At 44.1% G+C, this 18,226-nt stretch overlaps 1 protein-coding gene across 1 annotated transcript in view; it reads left to right on the forward strand.

Annotated features, from left to right (window-relative positions):
- Nucleotides 1-18,226, forward strand: part of LOC134450519 (neurocan core protein-like) — an 84,297-nt gene that overhangs the window by 38,073 nt on the left and 27,998 nt on the right. The window contains exons 4-5 of the mRNA XM_063200358.1: nucleotides 14,623-14,781; nucleotides 17,643-17,725. Coding sequence (XP_063056428.1) covers nucleotides 14,623-14,781; nucleotides 17,643-17,725 — 242 coding nt within the window. The remainder of the gene's footprint in view (nucleotides 1-14,622; nucleotides 14,782-17,642; nucleotides 17,726-18,226) is intronic.

Here is an 18,226-nt window from a genome sequence, read left to right on the forward strand (position 1 = left end):
CCTTTCCTCCTACCTCCCTCCCTTCCTCTATACCTCCCTCCCTCCTCCCTCTCTTCCTCCCTCCTCCCTCCTCCTCCGTCCTCCCTCCTCCTGTCAATTCTCCTCTGCTCCGCTGCTTCCAATCCGGTCTCATCCTACACTTGTCCCTACCTCTCTCCTCATTCCTCCCTCTCCACCTCCATCACCCCTCTCTCCTTCCTTTTCTCCTTCTCTCCCTCCCTACTTTTCTCCCACCTCCTTCCCTCCCTCCCCCTCTACCTCCCTCTCTTCATCCCTCCCTCCCTCTCTACCTCCCTCCTCCTCCCCTTCCTCTGTCAATTCTCTGCTGCTCCGCTGCTTCCAATCCCTGCTTCATCCTACACTTGTCTGCATGTTAAGCAGGCCTCCATACGGCCCCATTTGGGCTGCTCAATTTATTGGTGTCGCTTCAGATTTGCTGGACGAAAATGGGCTCCCTGTGAAGCGAGCGAGCAGAGCAAGCGAATAATCCTCCTCCCCTTTTTGACTTTATTTATGATACACTCAAAAAAAATTCTGTTGGATTTACTTAAGAATCTTATGGAAAGTATTTCCACATGATTATCTTTCTTATTTTTAACATTAGGCAACTTTGTTGATTTAACAGGATTACCCTCTGTTCATGTAACCTTACTTTCTTGAGTTGATCCAACATAACTGAGTCAGGGTATCAAAACTGATTCAATGAAGTTGATCCAACAGGATCTTATAATGTTCATCCAACATGTTTGATACTGGTTTGATTATCCCAATTCTCTCAAGTTGATCCAACAAGAACTCATAATGTTGTATATGTGCTATTGAATCATGTGGAAATACTTTCCATGTTTTTATTAAGTAATTTCAAAGCATTACACTTAAGCTTACACAGAAAAGGATATAAAAGCTATGGAAAACAACACTACAAACCCAAGATGTTCAAGATTTGTTTTTTTTATTTTAATCAACACATTCTCCAGGCCATTAATCAAAACACAAAATTGTCTTGAGGGTAATAAATAAAAAATAAACAAAAAAAACCTTTTAAACACTTACATACAAGAGCGTACACGTGTGTTGTAGGCCAATAATGCATTCCATACCACCAGTAGCACACCAGTCATTGAAAGGTTAATTACCATAATACTTGTCTACGATGACATAACACAGGGCCTTTAGTAATGCACTATGACTGTCCTTGCCATTCTAGTAACAACAAATTTGTAACGCTGTGTTTTTGTTTAAAGAAACTCCCGCACACTGACCATTTCGCTGTTCTTTCTTTAATAAATTTAAGTTTATTAAAGAAAGAAGAAAAGAAAGAGAAAGAAAGCCCATTGGGAAACTCCAACTCCCATTGTCATTATGACACAGCACTCCACAGCACACAAGTGAACACTGCACACAACGAAATTGCATTTATGCCTCACCCGTGCAAGGGGACAGCCCTCAGTGGCGCCCCATGGGGAGCAGTGCGGTGGGACGGTACCATGCTCAGGGTACCTCAGTCATGGAGGAGGATGGGGGAGAGCACTGGTTGATTACTCCCCCCACCAACCTGGCGGGTCGGGAGTCGAACCGGCAACCTCTGGGATGCAAGTCTGACGCCCTAACCGCTCACCCATGACTGCCCTAAAGAACAGCGAAATGGTCCCGGTGCGGGAGTTTCTTTAAACTATTGCTGAGTGACCCATGGTGCCATCTCCGACGCACCTACCAGCTGAGGTGTGCGAAAAAAGCTGAAGTTTGACGCTGTGTTTTTAACAGGTTAAGTCCAAAAAAATAAAAATAAAATAAAAATAGACTGCTGTATATGTGCTTGAGGAGAGAGAGAGAGAGAGAGAGAGAGAGAGAGAGAGAGAGAGACAGAGAGAGAGAGAGAGAGAGAGAGAGAGAGAGAGAGAGAGAGAGAGAGACAGACAGAGACAGAGAGAGAGAGAGAGAGAGAGAGAGAGAGAGAGAGAGAGAGAGAGAGAGACAATTTTGTTTCATGGTGAAAACATTGTCTGGAGTGGACTGTCTGGAGTGTCTCTAGACCAGGGGTGTCAAACTCAAATTGACCGAGGGCCAAAATCAAAATATGGAATGAAGTCGAGGGCCGAATTCAAGATTTATTTATTTAATGGACTAAAATCCATGCACTTACTCATAGTTCAATTTCACACACACTGGCACATATTGTATTGTATAGGAGTGTGAGCTGTGTCATTGGCCTGGGCCCGCTCATACTTCTGAGAAACACCAAATTTCACGTTTAAGTCTTGGTAAACTGTACATTAATGATGTATGAGGGTCAACTGTAATACACATTTGAAATGATCTCGCGGGCCAAATAAAGTGACTCCGCGGGCCAGATTTGGCCCCCGGGCCTGAGTTTGACACCCCTTCTCTAGACTGTCTCGAGTGTGTCATATTTGAGAGTGCACATTGCTATATCATTACTCAGAGCCTCTAGTTTACAGAGCAAGTGTCTCTTAAAGGCCAAAACAAACACTGGAAAAAGCAGCGCACATGCAGGTGTACGGTATGGCTCTCCTTTGTCTGTGTACTATATTTTCACACACACGCACGCAAGTTAAGAATAGTGTAGTGGACATCAGAGCCTCTCAATGATCTGCTCAATGCAATGACTCTTTATTAAAAAATGCATAAAAGTGTTTGGCCATTTCAGTAATGTTTTACCAAAAGCTGTGTGTGAGTAATAATGTAGAAATGTGTATTTGTACTTCTAGTCAATTGTTATTATTAAGCGGGCTTGCGGAGCAAGGACCATGCAGAGCATGGCCCTTGCAGAGCAAGGCCCGTTTATAGTAATCTCTAAGTCCTGTTTCTTTATTTATTAAGCGGGCTTGCGGAGCAAGAGCAGAGCTCTTGCAGAGCAAGGCCCGATTATAGTAATCTCTAAGTCCTGTTTCTTATTATCGTTCTTGTGCAGGGCAGCAGCAAAATAGAAAATGGATCTCCTCCTAGGCCTTTCGAGATAGAGACACCGTTCAAACACTAAAACGACCGGCTCGGCTTGGAGATCGCGTCTCGTTATAGGCTTCTCCGTGTCTCTTGTCGTTTTCCCGTTTTTGGCGATTTTGTTAAAGCCTGGGTCTCCATTGAAAACTATGGTGGAACCTTCATGAACCAAAGTTCCGCCACTCTAGAGATTAGAGTGTAGGAGGCTTTTTCGGTCATAAAACATCAACACTTTCACCTAGAAGTTTATTTGACGCGTTGTTAGCGAGCTCTATGGGATGTCTCCAAATTGTGAAAGTTTCATCTCCCAACTCCCAATACTTTTTAAATGGCAGGTTTGTAAAAAAAACAGGCCTGGCTCTATGGAGAATCCCATTCTTTCGAAAAGTGCATTTTTCAAGAGATCAGCGCATGTCCCACACGGAGGTCCATTTGTGCCTGAACCCTTTCACCTATAAACTTCATTCAAAGACTGTTAGAGAGATCACAAGCATGACTCCGATCTGTGAAAAGGACACGTGCCAACTCCTTTTAGTTTTTTTACAACGATGTTGTAAAGACAAAAAACTCATTCTCATTTTCTCCCCTGTTAAAGGCTCAATACTAACTGTCAGTTAGTATCAGAACAGGTGCTCCCAATGAAGGATTCCATCTTAACTGCCACTGTCTCAAGATTCTATTCTTAACGAGCAGGTGCGAGCAGCCATTCTAGAAGGCTATTGTTCAGCTCTTCAATGCAATCTAATATAGTCTTGCTGGACTGTGTATGACAGCTAGCTGCTTGGCTTAGTGGTAATGCATGCCACTGCATTAGAGATATGGAGGTTGAGGGTTCGAATCCCATCCAAAGCCATGTTGATTTTCTAAATTATATCATATGCAGCGTTCCTTGGCCGACTTAAAATGCCATGTATATCATTTAGTATGGATGGCAAATGTGCTGACTTACAGATATTGAAGTTGGGGGTTCGAAACCCAGTCAAAGCCATGTTGATTTTCAAAATTATATCATATGCAGTGTTCCTTGGCCAACTTAAAATGCCATGTATGTCATTTAGTATGCATGGCAAATGTGCTGGATTACAGATATGGAGGTTGGGGGTTCGAATCCCAGTCAAAGCCATGTTGATTTTCTAAATTATATCATATGCAGCGTTCCTTGGCCGACTTAAAATGCCATGTATATCATTTAGTATGGATGGCAAATGTGCTGAATTACAGATATTGAGGTTGGGGGTTCAAAACCCAGTCAAAGCCATGTTGATTTTCAAAATTACATCATATGCAGTGTTCCTTGGCCAACTTAAAATGCCATGTATGTCATTTAGTATGCATGGCAAATGTGCTGGATTACAGATATGGAGGTTGGGGGTTCGAATCCCAGTCAAAGCCATGTTGACTTTCAAAATTATATCATATGCAGTGTTCCTTGGCCAACTTAAAATGCCATGTATGTCATTTAGTATGAATGGAAAATGTGCTGAATTAGGGATATGGGGGTTGGAGGTTCGAACCCCAGTCGAAGCCATGTTGATTTTCAAAATTACATCATATGCAGTGTTCCTTGGCCAACTTAAAATGCCATGTATGTCATTTAGTATGCATGGCAAATGTGCTGGATTACAGATATGGAGGTTGGGGGTTCGAATCCCAGTCAAAGCCATGTTGACTTTCAAAATTATATCATATGCAGTGTTCCTTGGCCAACTTAAAATGCCATGTATGTCATTTAGTATGAATGGAAAATGTGCTGAATTAGGGATATGGGGGTTGGAGGTTCGAACCCCAGTCGAAGCCATGTTGATTTTCAAAATGATATCATATGCAGTGTTCCTTAGCCAACTTCAAATATCATGTATTGTATGTCATTTAATATCAATGGCAAAGGGGTTGGATTACAGATATGGAGGTTGTGAGTTCTAATCCCGCTCGAAGCCATGTTGATTTTCAAAATTATATCATATGCAGTGTTCCTTAGCCAACTTAAAATACCATGTATGTCATTTAGTATATCCCCAAAACGCAGAGCTACAACACTTTCAAGATGGCTGAATCCAAGATGGCTGAATTGTTTGGCCCATAACTTCTGACTGGGTGGATGGAGTTTTTCCAAGATTTCTTTTAGCTTTGTTTTCTCAATAGTACTTTGTTTTATCTCTGCCCCAAAAGGCAAGCCCGCTTCCAGCATTTTCTGTGAGAATGCATTTCTAGTTTATTATAGCTTGGTCTTGTGCAGGGGCAGTAAAAATAGAAAATGGATCTCCTCCTAGGCCTTTCGAGATAGAGACACCGTTCAAACACTAAAACGACCGGCTCGGCTTGGAGATCGCGTATCGTTATAGGCTTCTCCGTGTCTCTTGTCGTTTTCCCGTTTTTGGCGATTTTGTTAAAGCCTGGGTCTCCATTGAAAACTATGGTGGAACCTTCATGAACGACAGTTCCGCCACTCTAGAGATTAGAGTGTAGGAGGCTTTTTCGGTCATAAAACATCAACACTTTCACCTAGAAGTTTAGTTGGCGCGTTGTTAGCGAGCTCTATGGGATGTCTCCAAATTGTGAAAGTTTCATCTCCCAACTCCCAATACTTTTTAAATGGCAGGTTTGTAAAAAAAACAGGCCTGGCTCTATGGAGAATCCCATTCTTTCGAAAAGTGAATTTTTCAAGAGATCAGCGCATGTCCCACGCGGAGGTCCATTTGTGCCTGAACCCTTTCGATGTTGTAAAGACAAAAAACTCATTCTCATTTTCTCCCCAGTTTAGAGCTCAATACTAACTGTCTTTCAGTCAATCACAACAGGTGCAGCCAGTGAAGGATTCCATTTCAACTGTCACTGTCTCAAGATTCCATTCTTAACGAGCAGGTGCGAGCAAGCATTCTAGAAGTCTATTGTTCAGCTCTGCAATGCAATGTAATATAGTCTTGCTGGACTATGCATGACAATTAGCTGCTTGGCTTAGTGGTAATGCATGCTGCTGCATTAGAGATATGGAGGTTGAGGGTTCGAAACCCACCCGAAGCCATGTTGATTTTCTAAATTATATCATATGCAGCGTTCCTTGGCCGACTTAAAATGCCATGTATATCATTTAGTATGGATGGCAAATGTGCTGAATTACAGATATTGAGGTTGGGGGTTCGAAACCCAGTCAAAGCCATGTTGATTTTCAAAATTACATCATATGCAGTGTTCCTTGGCCAACTTAAAATGCCATGTATGTCATTTAGTATGCATGGCAAATGTGTTGGATTACAGATATGGAGGTTGGGGGTTCGAATCCCAGTCAAAGCCATGTTGACTTTCAAAATGATATCATATGCAGTGTTCCTTGACCAACTTAAAATGCCATGTATGTCATTTAGTATGAATGGCAAATGTGCTGAATTAGGGATATGGGGGTTGGAGGTTCGAACCCCAGTCGAAGCCATGTTGATTTTCAAAATGATATCATATGCAGTGTTCCTTAGCCAACTTCAAATATCATGTATTGTATGTCATTTAATATCAATGGCAAAGGGGTTGGATTACAGATATGGAGGTTGTGAGTTCTAATCCCGCTCGAAGCCATGTTGATTTTCAAAATTATATCATATGCAGTGTTCCTTAGCCAACTTAAAATACCATCTATGTCATTTAGTATATCCCCAAAAAAGCAGAGCTACAACACTTTCAAGATGGCTGAATCCAAGATGGCTGAATTGTTTGGCGCATAACTTCTGACTGGGTGGATGGAGTTTTTCCAAGATTTCTTTTAGCTTTGTTTTCTCAATAGTACTTTGTTTCATCTCTGCCCCAAAAGGCAAGCCCGCTTCCAGCATTTTCTGTGAGAATGCATTTCTAGTTATTTCTGCATTATTACTCACACACACACACACACACACACACAACTTTCAAGGAGGCTAACAAGTTCAGTGCGTAAACAAGGGCAAGAAATATGGCCACTGTAAGTGAATATTTGTAACCTGGTTATCATGACTTACAAATCTCTTCAAGACTTGGTCTGACCAAGAGCCTAACAACATTCTCAAACGGCATGGTTGACCCAACTCTCATGATTTGGTCGAGGGCCGAACAGGCTGAGCCAAAGTTCAAACCAAACATTTTCTTAGTCCCAATCGAGCGTCTCTGCTCAAACCTTGTCACTTCCTTGAACACGCCTGTAGCCAGGACGGTTGGTGATGCTGAAAGTTGATTGCTTCCCGACAAAGTGGGTGGAGTTTCCTGCTGTGGAGGGAACCTGAAAGTACCTGAACAAAGTTTTCCTGAGTGTGTGTAGCAGAGCTAAAGGTGTTGCTTCACTGCGAGGGCGGAGCCTGGGTAGGATGTTTGGCAAGCAGCCAAATGCAGTCACCCCTTTGAAAATGATTCCGATGTCCTCAGGACTGTCAGTAGCTTCTGAACCTTCATGGCGGATCACGTAGATGGCATGGATGCTTTCTGCCATAGCCGATTCCCTGTCAGCATGTTGTGCCTGAAACAAAGTAATTCGACAGATACACATGTAAATATTTAACTGATGTCCATGACATATTTTACCTTCTTAACCATCCATTTCAAACATGCTACCACTTTACCAAATACACCAGGTGAAAAGTTAGACGATTTAACACAAGTTATTCTGACTTAATGTTTATACATCTCGATTGTCAACAAATCAGCAAAATTGTAGGCATCAAGATTCAAATTAACATTCTCTTTGTACATAATACCTGGGTCATGGGTATCATTATTCTGGAGGCATCGACCAACCATTCCCCCTTTCCTGATGGAACGCCTCCGTCAGATTTGGAGAATATGGAGAAGAACTTGACTGTTGACTTTTATTCTTCAGAACTCTGCACACACCTATAAAATCATAAAACACAAATACAACATGTACAGTATGTAGCTTATTTGTCTATTTTCAGGACACACAAAAAATTACATATGAAAGTCCAAACAAAAGAGTGATAATCTCTTACACCCCTTTAAGTAGTAGAAACGATCTGAAACTAAATGAGGGGCAGATGGTAACAGCCTGGCAAATGCCCATATGAAGGTTAAACTATTGGAAGATCCAGCCCAGTAAAACACGCCTGGTTCTCAACAGACCTCTGTGTGTGTGTGTGTGTGTGTGTGTGTGTGTGTGTGTGTGTGTGTGTGTGTGTGTGTGTGTGTGTGTGTGTGTGTGTGTGTGTGTGTGTGTGTGTGTGTGTGTGTGTGTGTGTGTGTGTGTGTGTGTGTGTGGCTCTAGCCCCCTGGTGGAGCTCCAGCACACAGAGGTCTGGAGAAATGGAATCTTGCTACAGAGTCCCAGTCAAAAAAAATAATCGGAGCAGTTATTGCTTCAATATCAATGGGAGCTCGCATTGAGGAGTCGCAGGACGAATTATAGACCACATTGATGCTTAAGAGAATTTGTTGGTGGTAAGGACATCATTACATACCAATATAGTGAAAGCGAAAAAGTGAAAGCCCATTGGGAAACTCCAACTCCCATTGTCATTGTGGCACAGCACTTCACAGCACACAAGTGAACACTGCACACAACGAAATTCCATTTATGCCTCACCCGTGCAAGGGGGCAGCCCTCAGTGGCGCCCCATGGGGAGCAGTGCGGTGGGACGGTACCATGCTCAGGGTACCTCAGTCATGGAGGAGGATGGGGGAAAGCACTGGTTGATTACTCCCCCCACCAACCTGGCGGGTCGGGAGTCGAACCGGCAACCTCTGGGATGCAAGTCTGACGCCCTAACCGCTCACCCATGACTGCCCGTATATAAAGAGTAATCTATTGGAAGATGCAGCCCAGGAAAACATTTCATACCTTGAAATCTTCCAGGAGAGATTTCACCCGAGCGAGAGATGTCACCCGAGCTCTGATGCCGTCTCGTATGACCCAAGTCACTGCCAGTGAGCAAGAGCCATCTCTGTTTGAAAATAACAACACCAGAACAAGGACACAATTGACACCTGGATACAACTTCTGGAAATTGTCTTGGTGATTAACTCTACACAAATAGATATGCAAAGCATTATATCTCTTTAAAAAAACATGGGTAGTCTGTGAATGCAAGAGAAGCACACTGCCTGTGACTTTGCTCTGGGCGTACATGATCTGGGCATGCATTACATCAGTGTCTCCCAACCTTTTTCGTCTTGAGTACCCCCTAAGCATTTTTGTCATACTATGAGTACCACCCATTGAGAGTAAATAGAACATCCATTGCCAGTTTGCCACAACAGAGATGTACCATCATGAAGCTGAGAACCTGTTGAAAAGGTTTGAATCTGCAAGAACTATTCCAGGTACTCAAAAACTACACAGCTTCTGCCCATTGTCAATGGACACAGTGGAAGTTAGGCCATTTTCAGCATTCAGAGAAGGCAGAGTTGAAAGAGTGAGCTCAGTAAAGGAATGTGTTACATTTTCAAGCATCAAAGGGTATGTTGTAGCTGTACATGATGGCAACTGGTGGCTAGCATGTGCTGAGGAATGTATGCCGAGCACTGGAGAGGTGAAACTGAACTTCCTGCATCCTCATGGGCCATCTCCATCCTTCACTTTTCCCTTCAGACCAGATAGACTTGTCATGGATCATCAGGATGTGCTTCTGGTAGTGGAACCTGTAACTGCAACGGGACGTACTTATACATTATCTATAAAAGACACAGCTGCTGCTTCAAATGCACCGGTAGAGTACAAAATGAGAGTGTAGCCATTGATTATCTCTTTAAAGTATGGTAAAGGGAAGATGGCACAGGTACACAGAGAAGGAATGTTCAAACATTCACATATCATCATTTGGTGTGTATAAATTGACATCTGCCTTAGTTTCTGAAACCTGGGACCATGGACACTGACCATTTTTGTTTTGTTTTTGTTTTGTCATGTGATGCTACTATGGTATTACCATATTATTAGTAAGTGGTCTGTATGATGCCATATTTGTGAGTCAAATTCTCTCTGAAATGAATAACAAACCGAACACCAGCATTTTAGGTGCTGCTCATGACATTGCCGGCTACGTTTGGACAAGGAACTGGCCATTTTAAAATATGAGTTTTTTAGATATTCAATTTTTTATTTTTCAATTTATCATAATTCATATTCTGAGAGTAGTTGTATTCCAAGGTGATTGTGTAATATGTAGAGCCAGAAAAGAGCTTTCAAACAACACCACAGGCATCTTTTTTTGACTAACACTGACTGATATATTCAAGGCTGAATGTATAGTGTCCTACCCTCACATGTGAACCTTTCCTAGTCTGTTTCTCCCTTAATATTAGTGTCAGATTCAAACCAATGCAGTTCTGGGGTGCTACCTTGCTACTGAAAAGGCACACCAAGTATGATTGAAATCCGGGTCGGTCGGGTCCCAAAGTGTCTGATTTCACGTGAAATGACCCATTATTAATTAACAGGCCACTGCCTTATTTAGGCTTCTTGGTTAAGTGAGCATACATAAATAAAGTAGCTTAAACTTGGCGTCTAATTCATTGCAGCTTACAGTTTACGCAGGTGTGCAACGTTCAAAAAAGCACAGCAGTTTATTAGCCAGGCGGATTGACTACACGCCACGTCTGTATTCAGAACCCGCTTAGAACTGTTTTTGGTCTGACTGTGGATTGGGTTAACATGGCTCTCATTGAAGCTGACGAACTTTATGACGGCTCGCCTCATAGTGCGTTTCAAAGCGCACTCCACTGATTTCCCTAAATGCGCCTCAAAGCCACTGTCCACAAAGCAACGCATAAAGGCTTGCTCATAAACTCAAACACATCGGAGCACGCGCATAATGATATAGTAGGACGCAATGTAGACCAGTTGTAATTAGGATTTTCTTTTCCTTGGGCCAGATTCACACAAGAGCGTGGCAGAACGGCAGCGAGATGTCTAGAGCTCTACCTCTAGCTAGAGGGGATTTTGAACAGGACTGGTCGCGCACACCAAATGCTGTCGTTGTGAAAGGCTGACACCGGCGGCCGAAATTAAACAGAAAGACCCCAGTCTTCTCGCTTTCGTCCAGCCACACTCTAGTGTGAATCTCTCCTTAAAATCACAATTTGTTACGCTTTGCCTAGTAAACAAATGCCCTGCCGAGATGATATGACATAAATTCACCGGAGGAATGGCACACCAAGCTTTTTGCTTCAGAGTTAGGCTATCATTTCCCTCTGAATTCAAAGGGAATTGGTGGCAGGCATCCAATAAATTAGCTCGCTAGCAAACAATGCGCAGTGACAGTCGACACGTTTGACATGAAATACAGGGCATTAAACACCAGCTCGGCGGCTATAAGCAAAAAAAACAACCTAAAATATTGTTTAACTTATCGTCCTACACTTTGCAAGAAGAAGGTGGACACCGTGTTTCTGCCCAGAACATGCTAGTAAAGCTACATCCAGCATGTTGCCCGACTACCCAACAATGTTGGCAAATCAATAACATCAACCTTTGAACATATCATGTGCAGCAGCAAAATAAGCTTGTGATATTAACACATTACACATTAGAGCATGTTTGAGGATTTATTGGAAGAGATGTCCTTACCTTGCAGGCGAACTAGTCTGTTTAGTCCTCGCGCCTTCCTGCAATTTGAAAAGCTGGAGCGTGGCATTCTGGGTAGTTTGAAGAAATTGCCTGACTGCGTTGGGTTCTTTCAACATAACACAATCTATAAATAGGCTAGGCCTATCTGCCTAGTAAATCTAACACGATATTTTCATTTTCATTTCACTAAACTGACAACATTGAGTTAAAACTGCATGCAGCACCTGTGTCAATTTTACAACCAGCTAGAATCGTTTTTTTGAGTGTAGGACAGTGAAGGTGGTGACAGGAAGCGAGTGGGGGAGAGAGACGGGGAAGGGCCGGCAAAGGACCCGGGCCAGGAATCAAACCCGGGTCAGCCGCATGGTAGACGAGTGCCCTACCGGTTGGCCACAGCAGGGCCCCCTCGCTGGCTTTCTAAAGAAGGTGCCATCAGGGCTAGGTGGTGTTGATACCTCCTCAACCAACTACACTGTAAAAAATGACATCAGTGATAAGTCATGATAACTTACGTGTGAATAGTTAATTAATTCTGCTATACACTGCAATGGCAACAGCACGGTTTAACTTGAAACTATAAGTTTACCAACTGCCTCAGAAGTTAATTGGAGTATTTATTGTAAGTTGTGTTCAGTTGCGTTGTTTGAACACAAATCAGCAAATCAAAGCTTCACACTTCTTACAGTAAGGACTAGAATTAACTTGGAATTCTGAGGCAGCTGCTAAACTTGTGATATTTTTTACAGTGTACCCTACAGTACATGGCACAAGACAGGAGGGAAGGGTAGATCACCTCTATACAGGGGTCACTGACAGCTGTAGCTGGGCCCAGGACAATGTCATCTAAAACGACACCCCATCCAATACATACAATGTAATAATAGGGACCCAATACTGGGCCCCCTTGCTCCCTGGGCCCGGGACAAGTGACCTGTTTGTAGTAGCTCCCTGTTGTAACTTCCCTGCCTCTGTGTCTGGTTCTGGGACAGGGGAGACCGCCACCACGCCACCACCTCTAGTCTGCACCCCCTTCACCACCCGGCCTTCTCGTCTACCCCCTCCGCGTGGGCCTGGCGCGAGGCCGCGCTGACAGCGGGGTGACAGGGCTTAATTAGCCTGCTAGCTAGCGTGGCGCCGGAAGACATTTTGTGCGGATTGTTGTCATTTGAATAGATTAGAGGTGCTGGTTTCTTTCGGGGCGGCTAAGCCTTTTTTCCTCGTGATGTTCGCTTCAGTGGATTAGGAGGGGGAGTCTGAGTCTTACAGATGGGGGGCGTGGGGGCGGTGGAGGGGGGGGGTGCGTCTGGAGGGGGAGTCTGAGTCTTACAGATGGGGGGGTGGAGGGGGGTTGGGTGCGGGTTCGTTTGGTGGAGAGGGAAATGAACCAGGCGCAGACATGTCAAGCTGCAGGAGTTCAAACTGAGCAGCATACAGGGAGCTAGGTGGCGGCAGGGGGTAGGACTGTCTGACAGTGACAGAGAGGGGAGAGAGGGAGGAAGTGAGAGGGACAGGGAGAGATTCTCTCTTGCTCGCTCGCTTTCTCCTTGTGTGTGTGTGTGTGTGTGTGTGTGTGTGTGTGTGTGTGTGTGTGTGTGTGTGTGTGTGTGTGTGTGTGTGTGTGTGTGTGTGTGTGTGTGTGTGTGTGTGTCTGTGTGTGTCTGTGTCTGTGCGTGCGTGTGTATGTGAGTGTGTGTGCTGATCAGCTAGCAACAACTCGCTAGGCATTATTCTGTATCAGCTGTCACTGGCAGCCTTTGTGTCTCATAAAAAGCACAATGTCACCTTTACCCGTTTTTTCTTTTTTTTTTGCACACATTTCCTTGGCACAGTCTTGTAGTCTGGCAGTCTTGTAGAACAGAACACTTACAATGATTTGGATGGATACTAATGATACAGTAAGATACTTAACTCCACATCAGATGATAGGAATACAATGATTTACTGTGTCTACATTAACAGGAGAGAGTTTATGTGGTTTGTCTTCATGTATTTGTCTGTATTTACGTTCATGTATGTTTGAATGTGGGATCTGTTTCTAATGCACATACTTGACCCGAAGGCACAGTGCGTGTTACATAATGTTACATGCTATTGCATACTTTGTGAGAGACTATACCTAATAGGTTTGCCACCTTGGACATTTTTAACCCAATTGACCCTTTTGGCTAGCCTAGAAATCTAGACGCCCCTAGTGGCCGCAAAATGAATTTGCTCCCGGGGGCACAGCTTTGCTGTAGGGGTTTTTGGCGCGGCCAGGCTACCTTTTGGTAGTAAGCAATGGCGTCCTTCATTCAGTGTCTATGATGAAATTGGGACAATCAGCTAAAACCGGGACAGCTGGCAACACTAGCACCTAATTAATGGGGACTGTAACATAAATTGGAACCACTTTCCGCAAGTTGTTATGTCAGGGTTAACGTTCGCGAGAAGGTCGCTACCGCGGAATAGCAGCACGACAGAGAGAATCTTTAGACCCCGACGCGGAGCGGAGGGGTCTTGTTCTCTCTGAAGTGCTGCTATTCCACAAAGCGACCGACTCGCCGAAAGTTAACCCGCTTATTATATGGATATTGCCTACTTAAATGATTCACACATGGCGGGGACATTTCTTTAGGCCTATTTAATGTTAAGATTGTTGCTGCGCAAAACAAAACAGTGCCGTTGTGGAACACCGCTAGGCAACAGCTAGGTAGCCAGGACAACAGGTGTTGTCTATCACAGCAGCTGATTAGAGTCTTGTTGAAAAGTCGCTTTAGCAGTGAAAAGTCTTGTTGCCATTGACAGCGGTCTGTTATAGACCAACCCGTCCGTTATCGAAAAATAACAGACGTGCGAACGTTGGGGAGCCCCGTTGAAATGAATGGAGCATTCGACCGATGACGTCACACCATATAATAATATTAATTATAATCATCTGACTGTAACATCAATTCCTGTCCAGGGACTATGAAAATTAGCCTTGTGGAATCTGGCTTAATTTTATGTTGTGCACTGTCCCTGTCAAATAATCATTACATTAAATTAAACTAAACTAATAAGCTAAAATGCCAGTTCTCCTCTCCTCTCCTCTCCTTTCCTCTCCTCTCCTCTCCTCTCCTCTCCTCTCCTCTCCTCTCCTCTCCTCTCAGACACGGAGGGCTGCGATCACAACTGGCGTAAGTTCCACGGCCACTGCTACAGGTACTTCACCCAGCGCCACACCTGGGAGGAAGCGGAGAAGGACTGCAGAGAGCACAACGGACACCTGGCCAGCATCCGCTCCCTGGACGAGCAGAACTTTGTCAATGGTAAGCCCTAAAATAATCGTACATTTGTATATTACTAAAGTATATGTCTGCAACTTGTTTTAGTCATATTACCTTGAACTGTCATGTTATCCAAAGGAAGTACATTAAATAGAACATAAGGGGAAAAAGACGAGTTCTCTAGCTCCCTTCAGAAGCCTGCAGTCTTGTTTACAGAACACTACTAACCACTAGGCCTTACTAACCATCTGTGTGTATAAAGAAAGTTTCTGCAATTCTGGCCTGTCAGTGACTATCAGTCTGACAGCCTGTGACAGCTTGAATGGTAGGTGGGAGGGTTTAGCATGATGTCATGTAGAGGGAGGACTTAGCAGGGGGAGGGCTAGGTCATGTAGGGGGAGGGCTATACAGTATGCAGGTGTGGGTTGGACAGAAACTTTCAGGGCTGAGTTCTCTGTTTTTTACTTTTACAAGTGAACATATTAAAATGGCCACAACTTATTCAAATATTCAAATATTACCAGATTCCCATGTGTGAGGCTTCATGGTAAAGCTTAGAATCTCTACTTTTGGAATATATAACTAACTCAATATGCTCCAGGGCCTACTTGAGAGTGGTTTTTCCACGGTCGGTCACATATTACTATAAAATATACAGCATATACTATGGAGGAGCAGAACTTTATCAATGGTGAGATGCAGGCACACTACTAACCACTACCACTAGGCCTTACTAACCATCTGTGTGTATAAAGAAAGTTGCATGAGGTGCATTGTCATCGTGGGGACGGGCCCACCTGGCAGTCAACTGGAGGGCAGCATGACCGCGCCTTCCTGAGTTCGAGGGTGTGGTGCGGACGTGCGATCAACAGTTTGTCTCCTGGGGGGGGGGGTGTCTCACCCAGGGGAGCACGTCAGTGTACAGTAATATCACCTCTGGTTGTTGTGGCTGCAGATCGCAGACAGATTTTCTTCCAAAGCGTCTGTGTGTAGTCTAAAGATAGCCTCCACTTATGTTACATTTGTACAGACACAATGGGAGACGGAGAAAACAGCCGAGGCAGCATCTTGCGATAAGGATGTCCGCTGTGCCGTAGTGTAAATATGCATAGTGGGCAAACAGTGCGTTTCCGGGCTGAGCATATTTCAGAGTAGCAACAGTCCACACAGAGCAGAGCTTGGTTGCAGAGTCGCACATCAAGGCCATGTATTGTATTCTAGTCTGCTGCTGGAGTAGACTGAATCTTTCACTTTTTTCTCTCTGTGTGTAAAGACCTTGGATTCTCTCCATAAGCACACACGTATTTCCTGGTGGGCAGATACTGTACTTTCTGTAAACTTTGAAACTGTGGAGACTGTCTTCTACTAACCTTCTGCTGCATTCAATATATACAGTACAGTACACAGTATTGCTCTCAGCCATTTTCAAGAGATCAAACCTTATGCCCTCCAGCATCCCTGCAGACACACAATGTCAGGAATGGGGAGGACAAAATACTTTTTTCTTTTGTGAATGCAACATCTGAGTGCAATTCAAGGTTTTCAGAAATGTTCCAGGATCCACGGCCATAATAATAAAGCCCTCTAAGCTGTTTGGTACTGTGACAAAAAAAAATGATTGAGTCTACAGTAGAGTCAGACCAAACTTCAGCACACTCCTTTGCATTGGGTGGGCAGAGTTTGAATTTTAGTTCTAGAATAGAACATTATTTTCTCAAGCATTCAAACTTCTACTTCTTCTTGCTTCAGTTCAGTCGCACATCGGGCGGTGGCCCAAACTTTTCCCCCTTCGCCTGGCATTGATAACAGCATTAGTGTCGTCTAAGTCGCTCGTTCACGCCCGCCCGTGGCTCAATCCATCTCTCTCCAGCTATAAGGCGGTGTTGCAGTGGCAGGTTGACAGGGTGACAGGACCATGGGGTGCATGGCAGGGCTATGCATTCCCAACTCTTAGCCAACTTACTATCATCTACTGGCAGCACAATTCATACTCCAGTCTTTCTTACCCCTCTCCAAGAAAAAAAAGATCTGGGTTTAATTGCCTTGAAAATTGGACAGTCCCTCCTCCCACCACTTCACTAAGATACAGTAGAGTGGGGTGGTGTGGAGTTGGGATGAGGAGAGGAGGAGGAGGGGAGTGGGGAGGAGGGGGGTGCACCACCATAGCCATTAAGAAGATTAATGGGCCTCATAATGATCTTAATCAGTAACATGATGATTGAAATTCCATTACACTGCACCCCAAAAAATCTCATGAATGTATTACTGCTACGGGGAGAGGAGAGGAAGATGATGTGTCTGGCAGCTTGGCAGGGAGAGATGTTGGGGTGACATGGCAGGAGTTGGCACTGGTGTTGGTGCTGTTGTTGGCACTGAGAGGCGAATCAGCCAAACGCTTGGACACCACAAGAGTGCTGACACATGGGGAACTTTTAACTCAGCAGAGGAACAGAGCGCTGGGTTTAGGTTTAGATGGAGGATATGCTCAGGGCAGCCGACAGCTTTGGCTGGATCCCCAGACAAAAGCATCTGAAAGTCATTTCTGGGGCTATTTGAAACCTAATCCTGGGGCCAATTCTGGGGCCAATTCTGGGGCCTCTCTCTCCCTGGGCCCAAGACAATTGACCCCTTTGTCCCCACACTGCCAGCTTCCCTGTACGTAGCCTACAGTATGTTTGCTTTATATGTTGTCCCTGTGTATGTAGCCTACATATGTTTGCTGTGTATTTTGTCCCTGTGTATGTTTGCTGCACCTTGTCTTTGGTCTAAAAGCATCAGCAATCATACCGTCTGTTTGTTTGTGTGTTTGTTTGTTTGTTTGTTTGTTTGTTTGCTTGTTTGTTTGTTTGTTTGTTTGTTTGTTTGTTTATGTTCTGTTGACTTTGACTGGTTTTCCTTTGCAGGGCTGAGTCATGACAACACCTGGATTGGCCTGAATGACCGCACAGTGGAGCAGGACTTCCAGTGGACCGACAACATGGACCTGGTGAGTGGGAGGCAAACTGGGACACCTGCCAGATCAGGGGGGCGTTTCTCAACAACATCATAGCTAACCAAGTTAGCAACTTACTTGGTTGCAATGCAGTTTCCCATTGGAAACCTAGTAAGTTGCTAACTGGTTGGCAACGATGCTTACGAGAAATGGGGTCCAGATCAGGCAGTCTGTTTACACACCACTAACAACAACATGGCAATATGCATGGCCAGTCTTTGGCCTATACTACAAAGCTGGTTCAGTAGTAAACCAGGTTAAGTTAAGAAGTTAATCATCTAATAGAAGTCCTCGCCCCACATCAGAAAGCCTGTATGCACCCCACACAAAAAAACATGGCAATATGGCAATGTGCATGGCAATATGCCAGTCATGGTGGCATTAGAAACACGGCAAGGAAAACATGAAGAAATATAAATGTTTCTGGAATAAATCTCAACTACTCAACCAAAACCACAAACTAGGATGAATTGTACAGTCTCCAAAAAAGGAAAA

The sequence above is a fragment of the Engraulis encrasicolus genome, chromosome 6 (assembly GCF_034702125.1).
Source record: "Engraulis encrasicolus isolate BLACKSEA-1 chromosome 6, IST_EnEncr_1.0, whole genome shotgun sequence".
NCBI lineage: Eukaryota > Metazoa > Chordata > Actinopteri > Clupeiformes > Engraulidae > Engraulis > Engraulis encrasicolus.